Source organism: Oreochromis niloticus, linkage group LG11, assembly GCF_001858045.2.
Source record: "Oreochromis niloticus isolate F11D_XX linkage group LG11, O_niloticus_UMD_NMBU, whole genome shotgun sequence".
NCBI classification, from domain to species: Eukaryota; Metazoa; Chordata; class Actinopteri; order Cichliformes; family Cichlidae; genus Oreochromis; species Oreochromis niloticus.
The window spans coordinates 4,736,655-4,754,133 of NC_031976.2; the positions used below are offsets into that span (position 1 = coordinate 4,736,655).

At 39.3% G+C, this 17,479-nt stretch overlaps 1 protein-coding gene across 2 annotated transcripts in view; it reads right to left on the reverse strand.

The window, feature by feature from the left end:
- Nucleotides 1-15,409: 15,409 nt before the first annotated feature.
- The window catches only part of gask1a (golgi associated kinase 1A), a 90,001-nt gene continuing 87,931 nt past the window's right edge, over nt 15,410-17,479 (reverse strand). For both annotated transcript variants that reach the window (XM_019364929.2, XM_019364928.2), the window contains exon 6: nt 15,410-16,843. In XM_019364929.2, the coding sequence (XP_019220474.1) occupies nt 16,639-16,843 (205 nt within the window). In that variant the 3' untranslated portion in view covers nt 15,410-16,638. The remainder of the gene's footprint in view (nt 16,844-17,479) is intronic.

The window sequence follows — 17,479 nt, forward strand, 5'->3', positions numbered from 1 at the left end:
GTGAGCGTTTCCTCCTCTGTTTCAATATTTTATACTATAGAAGAAAATACACTGGGCTATAATTATAAAATTTTTGCTATACAGATGATTTCAGATAATTATACCACTGAATGCCTAGATTCTGATGACCACAAAGCAGCAACCAACTCAACTCAATTTGCACTCAGGAACTGTGATGGCACTGTCATGATAACGTTGCGGGAGCAAATTATGTTCTCAGAGTTCACAAAGACACACTGTTTGTATCTATTCTCTAACAGTGTAGCACTGAACCAGTGTAGCACTGAACCCGTGTAGCACTGGTGTTTATACTGTACCTGATTCTACTTTGCTTATCTGGCTGTCACACTTCTCATAAGGTGCTGGTTGCTGGCAAATAGTGCCAAATCTCTCACATCGAGTCGCCGTGCGGGGTTGTTTGAAGTCTTTTTTTAAGATGTTGCACCGTCTCATTTACATTTAGGGTTTAGAATAAAATGCATTAACAACTTCTGATTTCTGTTATAGTGCTGGGTATAAACCTTCATTGCGTATAAAATATACTTATGGCAATTATGCCCGAAAAGTGATGTATCACACAGCATCACACAGAAGATGTGGTTACACAGGAATGGACATGGAAATAATGAAATGCAAATACTTTGTTACTGTACTTAAGTAGAATTTTCAGGTGTCTTACTTTACTTGAGTAGTTTTCTTTCTGACTACTTTTTACTTTTACTCCCTACAGTTTTGAACAATTATCTGTACTTTCTACACCTTACACTTTCAAAACAGGCTTGTTTCTTTTGTAATTCACTTTGATGCGAGCCTTCAAATGCCAAACCAATTTGAGTCTAAACAGTAACACATGAAAGCTCATGGTGGCTGGTATTTTTATTTTTGTCGATATTTAAGTTGCGGTTGTGGTACTTCAGCATCTAGCTAGCGCTACAAAAGAGGAGCGAGGAGCATAAAGAGAGTGGCAGGTAGTTTCAAATTCAACTGTTTGTGTGCAGTTGGCTCACAGTGTGTTGCTAGCTAAAAGGTACAGCTGCTGTATTTCACAGGGAGAGAAAAGAAAGAGAGCTAACTTTACTCAAAGATGGAGAAAGATAAGAAAGGCAGGACAGGAGAGGAAGAGGAGAGGTTAGATTTAAAGGGAAGGAGTGCTTAATGGGATTTGATAAACTGGAAATGTAAAGCTTTCATGCAAGTCCTCATGTTTTTAAATCAGATATTGGATTTGTAGATATGACATTATGTTTTTTTCAGATTGTGAAATGTGCTGCAAAACAAACTGAGGCAGACTAACTGTGTTATTTAAAGGTTGACTGAAAATACTCTGCAGTTTAGTGCAGGATAAACAGGTTAGTTACCTGTACTGTGATGGATTTAAAGGTTCTCCCACCTGCTGAATTCCATTTTAGCCTCTTCCCTGCTATTTTCCTGTTTAGAGGCAAAGTTACCCTCTACAATGGAGGAAACAGAAAATATAGCAATTTTTTTTTAAACTCCTTCTTCTCTGCTCATGTTTTACTTAACTATTTACAGCTAAGTTCCTTGTAACAGGGCAACCTTTCATGGCTGGATTTACAGTGAGGCAGACCAAGACAAGTATAGTGGAACAAGAGGCATTTATTCACCATATAGCTCTCCTCACAAAACAATCACTGTCTAATGACAACTGGCAGCCTTAAATACTGTCACAGGCTAAACCATTATTCCACTAACAGGTGAGTTCTCAAATCCCAAGTTTCCACCACATTATACAATACATCAATTTCAATAAATAAATATATGCATAAATTTTCCTTTATCATATTCATAAATATTTGACACTTTATCCTGATACCATGCCCATTATTATAAAAACCCAAGCACAAAAGATTCCCCACACTCCCTTAACCCATGGCCTCTCCCGGAACCTTAAAAGGTGTCTGGACCCCCGGAAACATTTGCCCAAACACCCTGGAGAGGACACAGGAAAGAAAGGTGAGTAATCACATCTCGGTCACTTATTTGCACCACCTTTATTTCTAGACTTTTCACACACATTTGCATTAGTTCTCCTTACTAGTAACCTTTTGCTCCCAGTAACAATTCCTTTCTCCTCACAGACAACCACCACATTTCTTGATGAGGAGCAGCTGTGCAGGACCTGGAACAAAGGCTACTTCTTAATTATTAAAATACTCAATAAGTATTCAATAAATAATTAAACTTCTTGTATGCAAATGTTATTGATGTGCAAATCTATGCTTAAAATGCGTCGCTAAATAAAGTGCTAGATAAGGTGCTTTTAATAAAGTGAAAGGTGCTCCTAAAGTGCTGTACAAATTATAATATAAATAGTAGTAAGGGAGTCCTCTTCCTTGCATCCCTTTATTAGAAATAAAATTTAGACTGAAATAAAGTTTGTATTCCTATGTACTGATATTATTTTTTTATTACATTATTATAACACAAGGCTCAGTTAGCTTTTCACAAAAAAGGTGGTAGAAACGTCCCCCAAAGAGCAACTTTTTACTTTGTTACTTTGAGTACATTTGTGAGCTGGTACTTTTTTACTTTTACTTGATTAAAGAAGTTGAATCAGTACCTCGACTTTTACTGGAGTATTTTTTAACACTAGTATCTGTATTTCTACTTAAGTACAGAATATCTGTACTTTTGCCACCTCTGGACATGGTCAGCAACAATACTATTTGAGGCTGAGGCAACAACAATCCTCAGTTGGTACTAAGGGGCCCAAAGTGTGCCCAGAAAATATTCTCACAACATTACATCACCATCATCATCGCTGATTAAAGGCAAATTGGATCAATGCTTTAACGTTGACCCTACCATCTAAATGTCACAGCAGATAAGGCAATGTTCTTCTTTTAATGTCACTTTCCTGTTCTTAGTTGACAGGAGTAGCAACCTGTGGCCTTCTGTTGATTTTGTCCACCAGCTGTAAGGACTAGTGTCTATCTTTGCTATAATGACGTTGCAATCTGAGTTAGTGTTGTCTTCCTAATCAGTCCACAGACCAGCATATCTGGCCCCAACAACCGTGCCATGTTCAAAGTCACTGAAACCATCTTTTTTCCCCATTCTGATAGTTGGTTTGAAGTTCAGCAAGTTATTTTTACTATGTCTACATGCCTAAATGCATTGTTAGTGATGCGATATTAGCATTAAAAAGCAATGAAACAGCTACACCTAATAAAGTAGCCACTGCGATAGGAACAAATGAACAGATACAGTGCTAGAGGAACATGATGCCTGGAAAATTTAGCAGTTCCAAAAGTAAGACTGGAGTAATAACTGGTGCATTGGCAGTGTTTGTTGAGAAACTGAAAGCATCGGCTAACAGGCTGCCATGCTTGAGACACAGGATCAGTGCAGGAGTCAGGAGCATCAGTGGTGCCAGCCTTGTTGGCAGCTTGTCAAGCAACAATAGCCAGGAATCTGAGCCCAAGGCAGACAAGCCAAGGGTGATGCCATGTCACTCAGTAGCTTCATTTGCACAGACAGAAGGTCTTATTTTCATTGCTCAGGCTACACAAAAGAGTGTGATCGCTCTTCCTTAAAGTACCTCGTGGTTAACGATCCATTAACCGGTTCTTTTATTATCTGTGGAGATTTTGACAGATGCACTGTATCTCTTTAAATGATACCTAAATATAAGATGGCAGTTTGTTTTTTTTCTAAAGAGCAGACATTTTACTGACAGCAGAATGTCAGTTTTAAAACCAGGAATCAATTTGTCTAGAAAATTTCTTTCTCACTGATTTGGACTAAAATGTACCTGCTGTGATTTATGTGATCAAAACACTGTAGCAACATGTGGAGGGACAGGTTCCATACTGGTCGTACTTTGACTGATTTATACAAGGAACAAAGTCATTTCTAGTATTATATGGAAAAAGGACATCAAGTTAACCTAATTTCTATTAATTACATTGTTCTATTTTTGTTTGCACGTGTTCAGATCAGGCTGCAGACTGTACATAAAAGATGAATGCAATCACTGTGACATCACCCACCGATGTTTGAGCCACATGTGAACATATTTAGACCGGAGGCCAGAGTACTAAGCTATCAGCTATTGTTAGTTGTACATTTTAACATGGAGGCAGCCTCAAGTGGCCACTAGAGGAACTGCAGTTTTTGCCCTTCTCTGCACTGTCTTAATTTTTCAGACGCAGATACCGGTTGCTTGATTGAGATTCAACACATTGATCCTGGGTCTGACTCCTGTCCACTTCGCGCTGCACCTGGTATTACTGTATAATTTGGACAGGGTCAGCAGCGGACCATATTAACTCAAGCTGGAGGCTGGATTTGTATGTGCCTTATAGAGTAAGGAGTTCAGTCTGGTGGGAGCTTGGAGTAGAGTGATTGCTCCTTTGCATCATAAGGAGTCAGGTGAGGTGGTTCAGGCATCTGATTAGGATGCATCCTGGGCTGCTATCTGTGCAGGTTTTCCCATCATGTCCCACTAGGAGGTTACCTTAGGGTAGACCTAAAATGCGCCATAGAGAATATATGTCATCCAGTCTTTAAATCTTTGAGGATCCCACAGGCGGAGCTTAAAAATGTTGCTGTGGAGACAAACTTCTGGCTTAGCCTGCTTCCAATAAGACCCACAAAGGATAAGTGTTAGAAATGGCTGGATGGATTGACACTTCCATCAATGAATTTTTGATTAAGATCCGTATTAATCTCTGCACTCCATTTTACAACTCTATTACAGCTATAAATTATATAATGCCATTAATAAAGTTTTAAAAGATATTGTGGGAGATATGACAGGCCATTAAAATGTAACTTCCATGAAAAATGGAGAGCAAACTGTCAGCCAGTCGAGGAGATTCCACAACCAAATAGACTAACTTGAAGGATTCATCCTCTGAGAGTGTAGAGTTTTACCATCACATCTTCACCACCTGTATACATGAAAGGTGCTTTTCAAAGTTTGTTCCTTTGTGCAGCTATAGTCAGCATGGAGTCACAGCATTTACAGTGGATTCCAACTGGATTTTGTAAAAAAAAAAAAAAAACACAAACTTTTTTGGTCAGTGGTTGTTGATCAATGGTCATGAGAATTTGCATAATTATGATTAAGGAACTGACCTCCCAGCCCATTGTTCCTTCAGTGGGCTGGTTTCAGTCATTATGCAAATGTACTGTTTATAAGATTTAGGGAAACCTGCAGTCAGCTGAGACTGAAGAAGTCACTTGGATGAGTGACGAAACGTTTCTCCCACAAAACGCTACGTCCAGATGAACAGAATCAACTTTTGGAGGTTTCAAAATACTATGACAGATAATCTATTCTCAACTCTTGGTTTTATTCTCATAGGTTTTTGGGCCCTTTTTTTATAGATAGGATAGAAAAGCAGGGGAAGACACACAACAAAGGCGTTGGGTCAGAGGTAAGCCCAGGCTGGAGCATTAAGCCTTGTGGCATATGGTCGCCTGCTCGCCCTTTGGGCTAAACTGGCACCCAGAATATTCCAGACTTTTGTTGATTTGCCAAAAGAGTTCTAGAATCCGTTCACCATGTACAGCAGAGCTTAACGCAGCTTTAAAAAATGAACACTAAAGTGTGTCATGTAGTGGACAGAGCTAAATGCAAGACTTGACAAAGGAAGCAGACATAATATCTGGAGCTAATTCAAACTGGCAAATTAAATGTGAAGGCCAAAGAGATGTGGGCATCAGCGCATATGAGAAACTCTTGGGTTGCTTTTGTTGTACGCTCTGGGTCATTATCTGCTGTGACATGCTGTCCGATCAGTTTTGCATCATTGGGCTGAATCTGAGCAGAATGTAGTCCTGTACACTTCAGAATCCATCGTGCTACTTACAGCAGTTAGCAGTCACATCATCAGTAAACACTCCATTGCCTCCACTATGTTTGACAGGCGATGTGGTATGCTTTGGATCATGAGCTGCTTCTCTCCTTCTCCATATGTTGCTCTTCCCATCATTCTGGTAAAAGTTAAAGTTGATTTCATCTGTCCAAATAAGTCTTTCAGAACTTAGCAACTCTTTTAGCTGTTTTCTGCCTTTTTGTTCTTGAGTGTAACCAGCAGTTTGCACCTTGTTGTAAACTCTGTATTTCCATTCATGGTGTCTTTTCATTGGAGACTTTGGCAATGATGCACCTCCCCATCCACATATTTCTATTCTGTCGACCTTCAGACTAATGACAGCCTCCCTCACTTCCATCAACATTTCTTTGGAATTGGGAACACCCTCACTTGGCCATGAAACTGTGTATGAGACAATTGTTCAATTAATTTTGAGCCTCTGAAGGTTGGGGGCTACATATATAAATGTCTGTAATTCCCTATCACTTTATTTAAACCCATTAAAGCCGAAGGTCTGCACTTCATTCACATCTTGATAATTTGATTTAAAACGCACTGAGATATTGTATAGAGACAAAACTGTGTTATTGTCCATAAACTTATAGACCTCACTGTAAATGGTAACTGCTGGGGTGCCTGTGTAGGTTCTTAGTCATCCATGCCATAGTAATCTTCAGTTCAGAACTGAAGAAGCTTCGCAGATGAGATGTGAAACATCTTCAAGAAATGTAAAGAAGTCCAGTCGCTTTTCTTTCCAAGCTCCTTAGACTAACTGTTGGGTTGCATCCATGAGACACAGAGAGGTGGCCATTTTTCAAGGGGTCTTAAACTTTTGATCGGGACTGTAGAAGTGAGGAAAACTGAAGCTCAAATGTAAGTGAAGGAGACCATAACATGGAGTTCTCTATCATATCGAGACTATCTCTCCACTCCGTTACATATTCCATATGTACGGGGTATGCCCCCCCCCGGTTGTGGCGTGTGGATATTTCTTTAAGACACTCCGGCTAACCCGGCCACACCCGACAGCTTATGTATAAAACAGCTGTGCAAACGTGACACTGGTGATAGCTTGATCGTAACGCGTCTCCGAGTGGCCTGAAGGTGGAGAGATAGTCTCTCACTCAGAGAACCAAGGTTACACAGTAACCGTACATTTTTTTCCCCCAACGACATGCTGATGGATGTCAGGATTCTTCTTTTGTTTAAGTAGGAAATATAGTTATGTTTGTAATCTGATGCATGGGGTAACCTGTTACATAGTAAAATGTTTGGATTTTATAAAATAAAAGACTATTTTGTTGTATAAAATTGTCCTGATCCCAACCAACCAACCCTGTGATGTAACATTCCGTACTGGCACAAGACATTTCCTAAAACCCTTTAACTTTAAGCACTTATTTCTTAAATCCAGCTCCACAAAATTGGTGATATCAATAGTAGCTGCACTGAAAATTGTCTTGAAGAGGAAATTTAAATCGCATGAGGATTTTCACTATTATACGCTTCCTATTTTTGAACCACGCTTCATGCATGAACTGCATTAAATCAACACTGAAGCTATAGAATGTAATATATAGAGATCAGATCAGTCTATAAAAATGTGAGACTGAACAATAAAAGAGGGATACATAATTACAGTATAATACACAGTCCATTAAACGGTTTCTGTCGGTCAAAGCCTGATGTCTGCCCTGCAGGCTGCCATGTGGTTAATATGTGGCAGGTAGGGGGCTAATGTGTCAGCTCCTGTCTTATCACGTCACCTGTAAAGAACTGATGGGGCCCTGCAGGGAGAGAGCAGCAGTCACCTCTGCATGGATCTTCACAGTAGTTTTGGCATATCAAAGGACCACACTGTGTGCTCACATGAATGTTATAGCACATAATCCTCCCTGCACTGTTAGAGTGAGGAGTTACCACTGTGCCAAGGTAAGCTGCATTATAGGATAAAGAATATATGCTTATATGAGCATGTAATATAGACTGTTTAAATATATAGAGTGTTTAAATATATAGACTAAAAAACCCTCTGCCATTACGAGCATTTTAAACCTCTATTCTTCTTCTAGCTGCAGATATGACAATGTTGTGCACGATTTGTCAAAGCAAGAGCTCTCGAGGCTTTGTTAATTTGGGGACAAGAAAAGCCAACATCTACAAGTGGCTTATCTCAACCTACAATGTGTCTGTCAACCTGGCTGCAACTCTGTTACACTTACTTAATAATTTCAGCAGCCAGAGATAATGAGTGAGTAGTGAAAGGAGTGTGGGCTGAGCGGAAGAAAAAACATTTTGTATCCCACTGTGTCTTCTTGTCCTTTGTTGAATGTTTAATGTTGTTTTTATTCTGCTCAGTGCATCACTGGTTCTCAGGCACTAATGCTCATATTAATATGTTGCTGTCACCAGGAGATTGAGCAGTTACTCAAAAGTAACATTGTTTCAATTTGTATGGCGTTTGTGTAACAAAAAAAAAAAAAAAAGAAAACAACAAAAAAAGAATGAACAGTAATTCAAGACCACTGGTAACAGGATGAGCAGCTCAGTCTAGCAGTTTCAAGGATGTTTCTCCTTTGTGATTTTGCTCTGATGTAGTTACAATGGATTTGTTGCACTCTTTTCTAGAATTTTGTTCTTGGACTTTTTGGGACTGTATACATCCAATTATACTATATGAAAAGGATTTGGATGTGGTAACTGGGGCGGCCAAAGGAGACCTATGAACTCATTGTTGTGTACATGATACCAGTGTGACAAGGATCATTATCTGTCTAGAAGCAGCTATTAACATGGTACGATGCACATAATCAGCAACAATCGGCATTCAAATCATGACTGCTCTGCTGCCACAAGGACAGATACAGCAAATCTTTCTCATCCCTCCCATCCTTCTCTCAGTAACTACAGTAACTCTCTACACTGCATCGGCGCAGGAGAAAATCATCTGTTAACAGTTTACTTCAACTTTGCCCTTTTTTGAATTGTTTCATATATACCATTTTACTCATGTAAGCTACTTGTTATTTTGCATATTTGTTGTGTTTTTTACATTTATTTTAATTTTGCATCTGCTGTAAGAAAATAATTTCCCAAATCTGGGAAAAAAAGAAATCCTACCTTATTTAAGGACCCAAAGTGCTTCTGATTTGACCTGAAAATATTAGCTGCATATTAAAATACAGATCCTTCTTCCTGTTTTTGGAGTCAAAGTCTGCACAGTATTGATTTAGGTTACTGGCAGACCAGCAGAAGGTTTCATATAAATTTGTTATTTGCATTTAACAGGATCCAAAATCCACATCATTAACAGTTACATTCACCCTGGAGCAAAAAGACTGAGGGAGCCCATCACAGCCAAGCTGGGCCTGGATACAGTTTGTAGAAACTTCCTCCCTTTCATCACAACAAGCAATGTTAACTTTTTTTTTTTTTATCTAAGCTGGCTGTAGCTCAGGAAGTAGACCAGGTTATCTACAAATTGGATGATTGGTGGTTTGATCACTGCACTGTCCAATCTGCATCCCAGAGTATCCTTGGAACAGAAAGCGCTTGACTGTTTCTATCCCAAGGATAGTTGAGAAAAAAAATGCTATGTATATAATTTAATATAAGAACCAGTTCCTTTACCATCTCAGACAGCACTGTCATAAAGTTCCTCGCCAGTTTGCATCAATCCTTTTCAATACTGCCCTCTTGGGGCATCAGTCAGCTATGCTTATTTTGTGCTCATAGGAAACTGTAGCTGTCTCTGTTTTATGGGTGTTTTCATCTCCCATTAACATATATTGCTGAGCTGGGCAAGCTGAGAGTCAGCAGCTTTTTTCTGGTTTGCACATACGCATTGTAGCTCAACCCCTGGTCTCTAATGGTAAACTGACGTAAGAGCACTGTGCTCTACCTCTAAAAGAATATACGGCAATATACTTTTGAAACACTTGTTTTTCATATACTTTATTTATTTTTTTTAACCTAAAATGAGAAACGAATAGCTTTCTTAAACACCAATATATATGCTCCTGAATGTAAAGTGGACATTATAAAGCCCACCCTCCATGAATTCAAATCAACATGATGAGGAATTGTAATAATGGAAGAAAGCATTTTGGCTCACCCTTTATATATATAACAGCTTCAACTTTTCTGGGAAGGCTTTCCACAAGGTTTAGGAGTGTTTATGGGAATTTTTGACCATTCTTCCAGAAGCACATTTGTGAGGTCAGACCCTGATGTCGGACAAGAAGGCATGGCTTGCATTCTCCGCTCTAATTAATCCCAAAGTTGTTATATTGGGACTGTGTGCAGGCTACTCAAGTTCTTCCACTTCACACATGCATGTCTTTATGGACCTTGCTTTGTGCACTGGTACGCAGTCATGTTGGAAGTGGAAGGGGGGCCATCCCCAAACTGCTCCCACAAAGTTGGGAACATAAAATTGCCCAAAATGTCTTGGTATCCTGAAGAATTAAGAGATCCTTTCACTGGAGCTAAGGAGCCGAGCCCAACTCCTGAAAAATAACCCCACGGCATAATCCCCCCTCCACCAAAGTGTACACTTGTCACAGTGCAAGTACAGTTCTCCTGGCAACCGCCAAACCCAGATTGTGCAGGCACAGAAGATAGACGGCTTCTTGTCTTTGTGTTTTACTCTTTTACAACCCACAATAATATTAGTCATATAATATAACACATCATAAATAAAGGTTGTTATTTTTAGCGTTTATTCTTTAACTAATACTGAGATGTTGAAGTCTAAATATCTAAAACTTGTTAGCAGTTTGCTGACTTGGATTTGTACCTAAATTCAGGCTCCAAAAGCAGGACGTAGAATGGCTAAAAAGAGTGCAGACAAGAGGAGAAAGAGAACAGAAATCTGTGTGTAAAAAAGAACAGTGGAAGCTCGAGGCGTTGACCTATCTCTGATCCACATTCTCTCCTCTATAGTTAGAAGATGCTGAGCAGCTGAGCTCTCTTATTTATGGCTTGCTGTCACTTGCTGTAAAAACATCATTATTAGCTGATAGGCAAGAGCAGAAAGTGTGTAAATATTCTTTTAGCAGCAGTCATCATTACAGTTTCAACTGAGAGGCATGAATGGAGCAGTAATCAGAGAGGGGGGACAGGCTGACATAACCATGAACATGCTGGCTGTGGACCAGTTTTAGATTCTGCACTTTTGACAGACATGCTTACTGCATTTATATTAAAAGTGAAGGAACATTTTGGTTACTGTTTTGCTTTGAATTTGTTCTCCAACTATGAGAGGACCAACACACAATTTCAATGTTAGAATTTGATCTCTTTAAGGATAGATACTGATTCCACCTGAGAGCTCTTTCATAGATGCTCATTAAATGATCAAATTAACTTGAGACACACACTGGAGTTCTCATTCTGCACATATCATGAAAATATTATACATAACGATACCTCATTTAAGGAATAGCAAATGGATTAAAATGACAAAAGAATGTGGGACTGAGGTGTAAGCTCAAGAGGGATTTATTTTCCAGGTCAGAAACCTTACATTTAATAAACCTGCATTTAATATGTCCAGATCATCGAGTTACTGAAACCTGGGCACAAATATTTGATGGATTGTGGCAACTAGCTCTGATCATCAAAGCTAGTTGCTAAATCCGTCTTTTTTCCCATTCCATTTTCAATTTTTTCAGTAATTAGACATGACATGTAGGAATGTATTGAGTGGTTATAAAAGGTGAGCACTGTACCTTACTGAAAAAATGATCATCACAAAAACTTAAACAAGCTTTGAAGAATCTGATATTATATGGAAAATAAAGCCAGAGCCTACCCAAGTTTTTTTTTTAATAAAAATAACACTGTGTTTAATGCGTCTACACACACACACACACACACTCACTCACTCCTCGCCGCATAAAATGGGAACTGGGTCCTGTCGTTATGTTGCTGTTGTTGTTGGTGTGTATGTTCGCGGGCGATTGGAAAGCCGCGGCCTCGTATTGTATCAGCAACCGCGTGGTGCTAAAATATGCTGAAAAGCATGCAAACGTGGACGTGTCTACCGTGCTCCTGTTCCGATGTTCAATCTAACTTTGGAAAAGATAGATTATCCAGTGTATGTTCATTGCTTGCCCACCTGTGATTGTCAAGTCATTAGCCAGTGACTGTGCACTTTTGCAGTCAGAAACACCTGCCATTTGTCACAGCAGCTGCATCCATCTTTTCTTTTTTTCTTTCTAGCTATTGTCAGTGGAGCCTGAACACGATGCAGATCCTGTTTGTCTACCCTGGCTGTAAACCAGTTGTTCAGAACTGGTCAAAACTATGCATGACAACCTGTGACTTTCATAGTTAAAACATTTAGATGTTTTAATTGAATTTGACCTGGACTGTTTACTTGGTGAAAATACATTTCTGGTTCTGTGCCAAGAATGCACAGCAGCAATTTGATAAATGCAGTAGCTGTCTCCATTTATGGACTCTGGATAAATGGGCTCACTGTAATAGCATTGAAAATGAAGCTAATGTAAAATTTGATATCATGCTAATGAGGGAGAAAAATATCCTCATTACCTGCACGCCTCCTTTTTCCAGAGTGCAGCAGTCTGATTCACATCACAGCTTCAAGGCACCAACATTAGGCCTGCAGCTCGCCTCTGCCTCTCATAATAGCCCATTCTTTTTGCACTGCACCAGATAATGACCTTCACCATACTGCTCCATGATGATAGCTTTTCATGGATGAGTCATGGTTGACTGGTCGTTTATGTTTGCCGTCTATATCTCTCTGTCTCCTCTGCTTTCTCTGTCTCTGTCTTAAAAAACGCATTAACACATTTGGGGTTTTTTTGAGCATGTATGGGAGGCATACATTTATTTAATGGAAATCACTGCAAACAGGAGCAAGGCAAATATGATTCTGCGGTACACTGCATGCCTTACACCAGATATAATTTACATCTGAGTTGCATTACTTTAAATGATAATGACAGTAGCACTCACTTGCACTCTGGAGTTCAGAGAAGTAGTCAGTGGACAATATACATAATAAAATACAGCTTCCTATGCTGACTATTTAAATCTTTTATGTGAGGTAACATATACATCACAATGGCTAAATGGGGGCTAAAATCTAATGTCCAATCACTGAGTAAACAAACTGGTTTCTAGAGGAAAAATTACAGTTTACGGGTTTACCAGTTTGACTCGACACCTGTTCAGGATTTGGAAAGAGCAAGTTGAAAAAGAATGAATTTGTATTTCTAAAGAATATATTGCATATTTTGAATGGGAGCCAAGGATTTGAATCCCCTGGCTGGTGCAGTGGGTTCAGTCTCAAGATGTGGCAGGACACAGGTAGGTGTAGATGCAGCCGGCAGTTTTTACCAATTGAAAAGATTAAATGTTAATAATTTACAGTAGCTATGCTACTGTAGCAGTTTTTGGTGATCATAAATAGAACTTTGCAGTTGAGAAGAGACAGCTGAGGCTAACAGAAAGGACATTACATGTTAAAACCACGCTCTGCTAGGAGAGAGGGAAGCAAAATAATTTCATTCAGTAAAGTTGGTGAATAGTTTTATTCACAAGATGAACAGAAATGGAACATTACACTGGGAAGGGCTCTGTGGATACTGCTAAATCAATGAAATAAAAGAGAGCAGTTATACTGATGTGGAGAGCATGTGAGCATTTTTCATTCTTCACTTAGAATGATGTGATTCGCTATCTTTCTAAATGCATTTATTATATTTTGGGTTTAGCACCACACTGAAATTTTAAATGATGAAGCCCAACTTTTATCAAATACTGAGCCAGTCAATCCCATAGTTTCATCAAGAATTCAGAGATGGGCCAAGAACCCACCCACTGAAGTCCTGTTTATGTTTGGTTTTTTGGCGCAAAGTTTATTTTTCTAGCATGTAAGCATTTTTTTACTTACCATAATTTATCTGAAAGTGCTGGAAAAGCTTTAAAAAAGCGTTCAAATCGTTTAGCTTCACAGCATTTTATCCATTAATCAGCGCCTCATTGTTTAAGGCCACAGGATGACTCTCAGGATCTCAGCTCTGGTCTTTGCTGATGATGTGGTTCTGTCTGGTGATGACTTCCAGCTTGTACATGGGCAGTTTTCAGCAGTGTGTGAAGCAGCTGGGATGAAAATAAGCTCGTCCAAACCTGAGCCTGTAGTTATCAGCCAAAAACGAGTGACGTGACCATCCCTCTGATATGCCAGGCGTCCCCCAGAAATGGAGCATGTGACCTGGGAAAAGTAAGTCACAGCATGTCTGGATGTCTAAACCGATGGGTTGACTAGTCCTCAAGCAGGGCACTGAACAATAGTTCCAGGACTAGTTAGAGCATGGCACAGTGCATGTGTATAAAGGTGCTAACAAGAGGGAAGTCATAAAGCTTTGTTGCAGGCTACTGTTACAGATGATGTTGACCTCAGGTTAAAGCTTAAAGTTTGATGGTGTGGTGAGGGACGTATGGCCTTTGTATCTGTACAAAGCTAGTTCCTGAGTGGCTGTGTTTTTCTATGTGCTTTCAGTATTCCAGTACTAAGTTACATCTTTTTAAAGTTTTAAACCCTAATCCTGGTATTGTATTCACTCATCTAAATTGTGACTGTGACCACTTCCTTCATTTTGTTGCCTTTCTTTAGTCCCAGTGTTCTGGTATTTGAACTGCCGTCCTTCAGCAGTACAGTATGAAGGATTTACTATTTATGTCTGAAAGCATTAAGTATGGTATAATCCAGATGGGGCTTAATGAGCTGGACTGAACGGATGCAAAAATAGCAAAATCCAACAGCAGCCAGCACAGTTAGCGGACTGAAAAAAGAAAAAAACAGAGAAAAAAAAAAGGAAAAATATTTAATGTAAAAGAGACCGAGTGGTGATGAAGAGAGGATCACACATCTGAATCATTTCTCATTACAGCCATTTATTCAGTGATGAAAGAGGGAGCCATAGAAAATGTCATTAATCTGTGAATTGAATATGCCTGGAATTTTAATTCAGAATGGGTCAAATATAAAAAAGCTTCAACTGATATCATCTGTGCTTTTCACAATATCAACATACCAAAAGGGTTTTTTTTCCCTGATAGTTCAGCTTAAAATACGTGCTGCTCAAACAAAAAAGACCACAGCTCAGTTCCTTCACTAATGGTATTTGATTTTTATCCAATTTTCTTTCAACTTTAGTTTCACTTTTTGTATTATCCAATGTACAAGGTCAGCCAGTTTGCAAATAAATATATATATATATATATATATATATATATATATATATATATATATATATATATATATATATATATATATATATATATATATATATATATATATAAATAAATATATTTGGTCAATTTTTTTTATAAATGAAAAAGCTTCCAGGATCTGCTCCAGAAGCTATTTGCTGACAGCTAGTTTTAATCCCTCGATTAAAAGCTTATCTCACAAAAACAGATTTCCAAATCAATCACTCGATCTGCTGCTAGCTCTCTGTAATATTAAAACAGGGGGAGGAAACGGGGGGATAATTTGTCTAACATTTCCCTTCATTGAGGCGACATTTGGGGAGAAGCTACTGAGTGCAGATGGGAGGCTTCAATGAAAAGCCAGTGACAGGCGCCCTGAAGAACAGACGGAGCTACAGGGGTATTACATATTCTGCAGATGATCAAACCATTTGAGTCAATCAAATTTACGACTGCTTTCTCTTTTTTTAACAGGGTACACAAAATGACACACCTTCAGGTTTAGTTTTGATTCTGTTTCCTGAATAATAACAATAAAAAAAGGCTAAAGCAGAGACATGACAACAGACTTTATTTTGTAATGAATTAAATGGAGTGAAGCTTGTGAGCTCTGGCTGGTAAGTCATACACACTCTCTCCTTATGTCATACACCTGCCGAAGCCTTAGCAGTCTTCCTTCATTCCCAAATTTCCCATTTCTCCCTCTGACATATTAATGGCTCTGCTGTCCTGGGTCTCTACCTCCATCAACCTGTAGGCTCCAGGGAGGATGTTTAGTCATCACTCGCTAGTTTCTGTGGGAATCATATTTGGTGTGAGTGATGAGCTTGAAGCCTAGACATCAAACTGTCTTTTGTGGTAGGACTTGGTGATATAACGCAAGTTGCAATATACCTTTAGAAATTTTCAGGGTGCTTTGTATCAACTCAATCTTACTCTAAAAACACCACATGCTGACATTTGGTCAGTCTCGTGGGCGTCACATTGTGAGGCACTGAGGGCCCTTTAGCACCTTTACAAAGTGCAGACCAGAATGCAAGAGCACAGTAGTCCATCTGGCCAGCTGACTTAAAAGCAGTTGCACCTTTTAAAAATACTGTATCTGCTGTACAGCCAATACTACAGAAGACTAAGATTAAACAACGAAGAATGAAAGGCGCATCATGAAGTGAGAAACTCAAACATGTTCATGACTTGCTGGGTTCGGGCTGCCAGACAGTGCACTTAGCTCCCAGTGTTTCAGTCCACTTTGTTGCTTTGTTGATCTGTTTGCACACATTTAAATATTTTATACCACCATGTGACCCCTGGATGACTCTGCACTGCAAAAACCATTCTAAATCTGTTTTCTTTGTGCTTCGGTGCATGGGCACTTTCAATCTAAATGACTTTTGTGCTTTAAATTATACAATGCATTTCATTTCTGCAGGCTTCTTTTCTTCCAGCGACTCTTGCTCTCTTTCACGACAGCTAATAGGATTTCGAGCTCATTGATCTGCAGTTTGCATCTACTTTATAATCCAGGTTGGCCTGATCAGGTCAGTCACAGATCCCTGTTGAGCTGAAGCTTTTTGTCCCTGATGTGCTGCAGGAGAATTTTCCCTCTCTGCTCCACCATGTGGATGAGAGGCCTGAGACCGCTGGACCCGCCGTGGCTGTCCCAGAATTCCCTGTCTGTGTAAAGGGAGTGTAGCAGAAGACGTTCCAGACAGCCTGAGTGCAGCACAGACACAGCTTTCTCTGGAAATCTGACAAGAGACAAAACATTGGTTTTGATATGTTTTAGCTTTAATGGCTGTTTCACTCTAAAGATTGTCATGTTCTTTACTCGTCACAACATAGGAAAAAACAAAGAACCTGCTCATGATTTAGGTTTTCTCACAGTCCTAGCAGTGCCAGGGATGAAACAATGGCGCCAAGCCTGATTTGTACAGAACACTTTAAAAGAAGAAAATGCTTTACCAAGAAAAGTTCAAAAAATTGCCCTGAGCATGCTGCTAGAATAAAGGCTGCAAGGCTACTGAAGACTGACATCTTAGCCTGAGGGTGGCACAAGAAGAAAACTTGTGGATTATCAAAAAAAGTTTCATTCTGCTGGGATGCTCTTCTACTTCAATGTTGAGGTTACCCACAAACTGTATATTTTTAGTATTTTAGTAAGTACACTTTTAGACTTGGTGACGGTGGTAGAGGTCAGGTCACTCTGTGCCACAAGAAGAATTCATGTTGATAGTGATTATTACACAGCAGATACTACCTCAGCCATCATTAGTTTTTGAACCCGGCTGATTCATTAAAAGGAAGCAGACACTTTTCTTCATTACCTCTCAGGGGCGTGGCTTAACAGCTCCATTTCAGCTTTTTCTAAAAATTCAAAAAGCAAC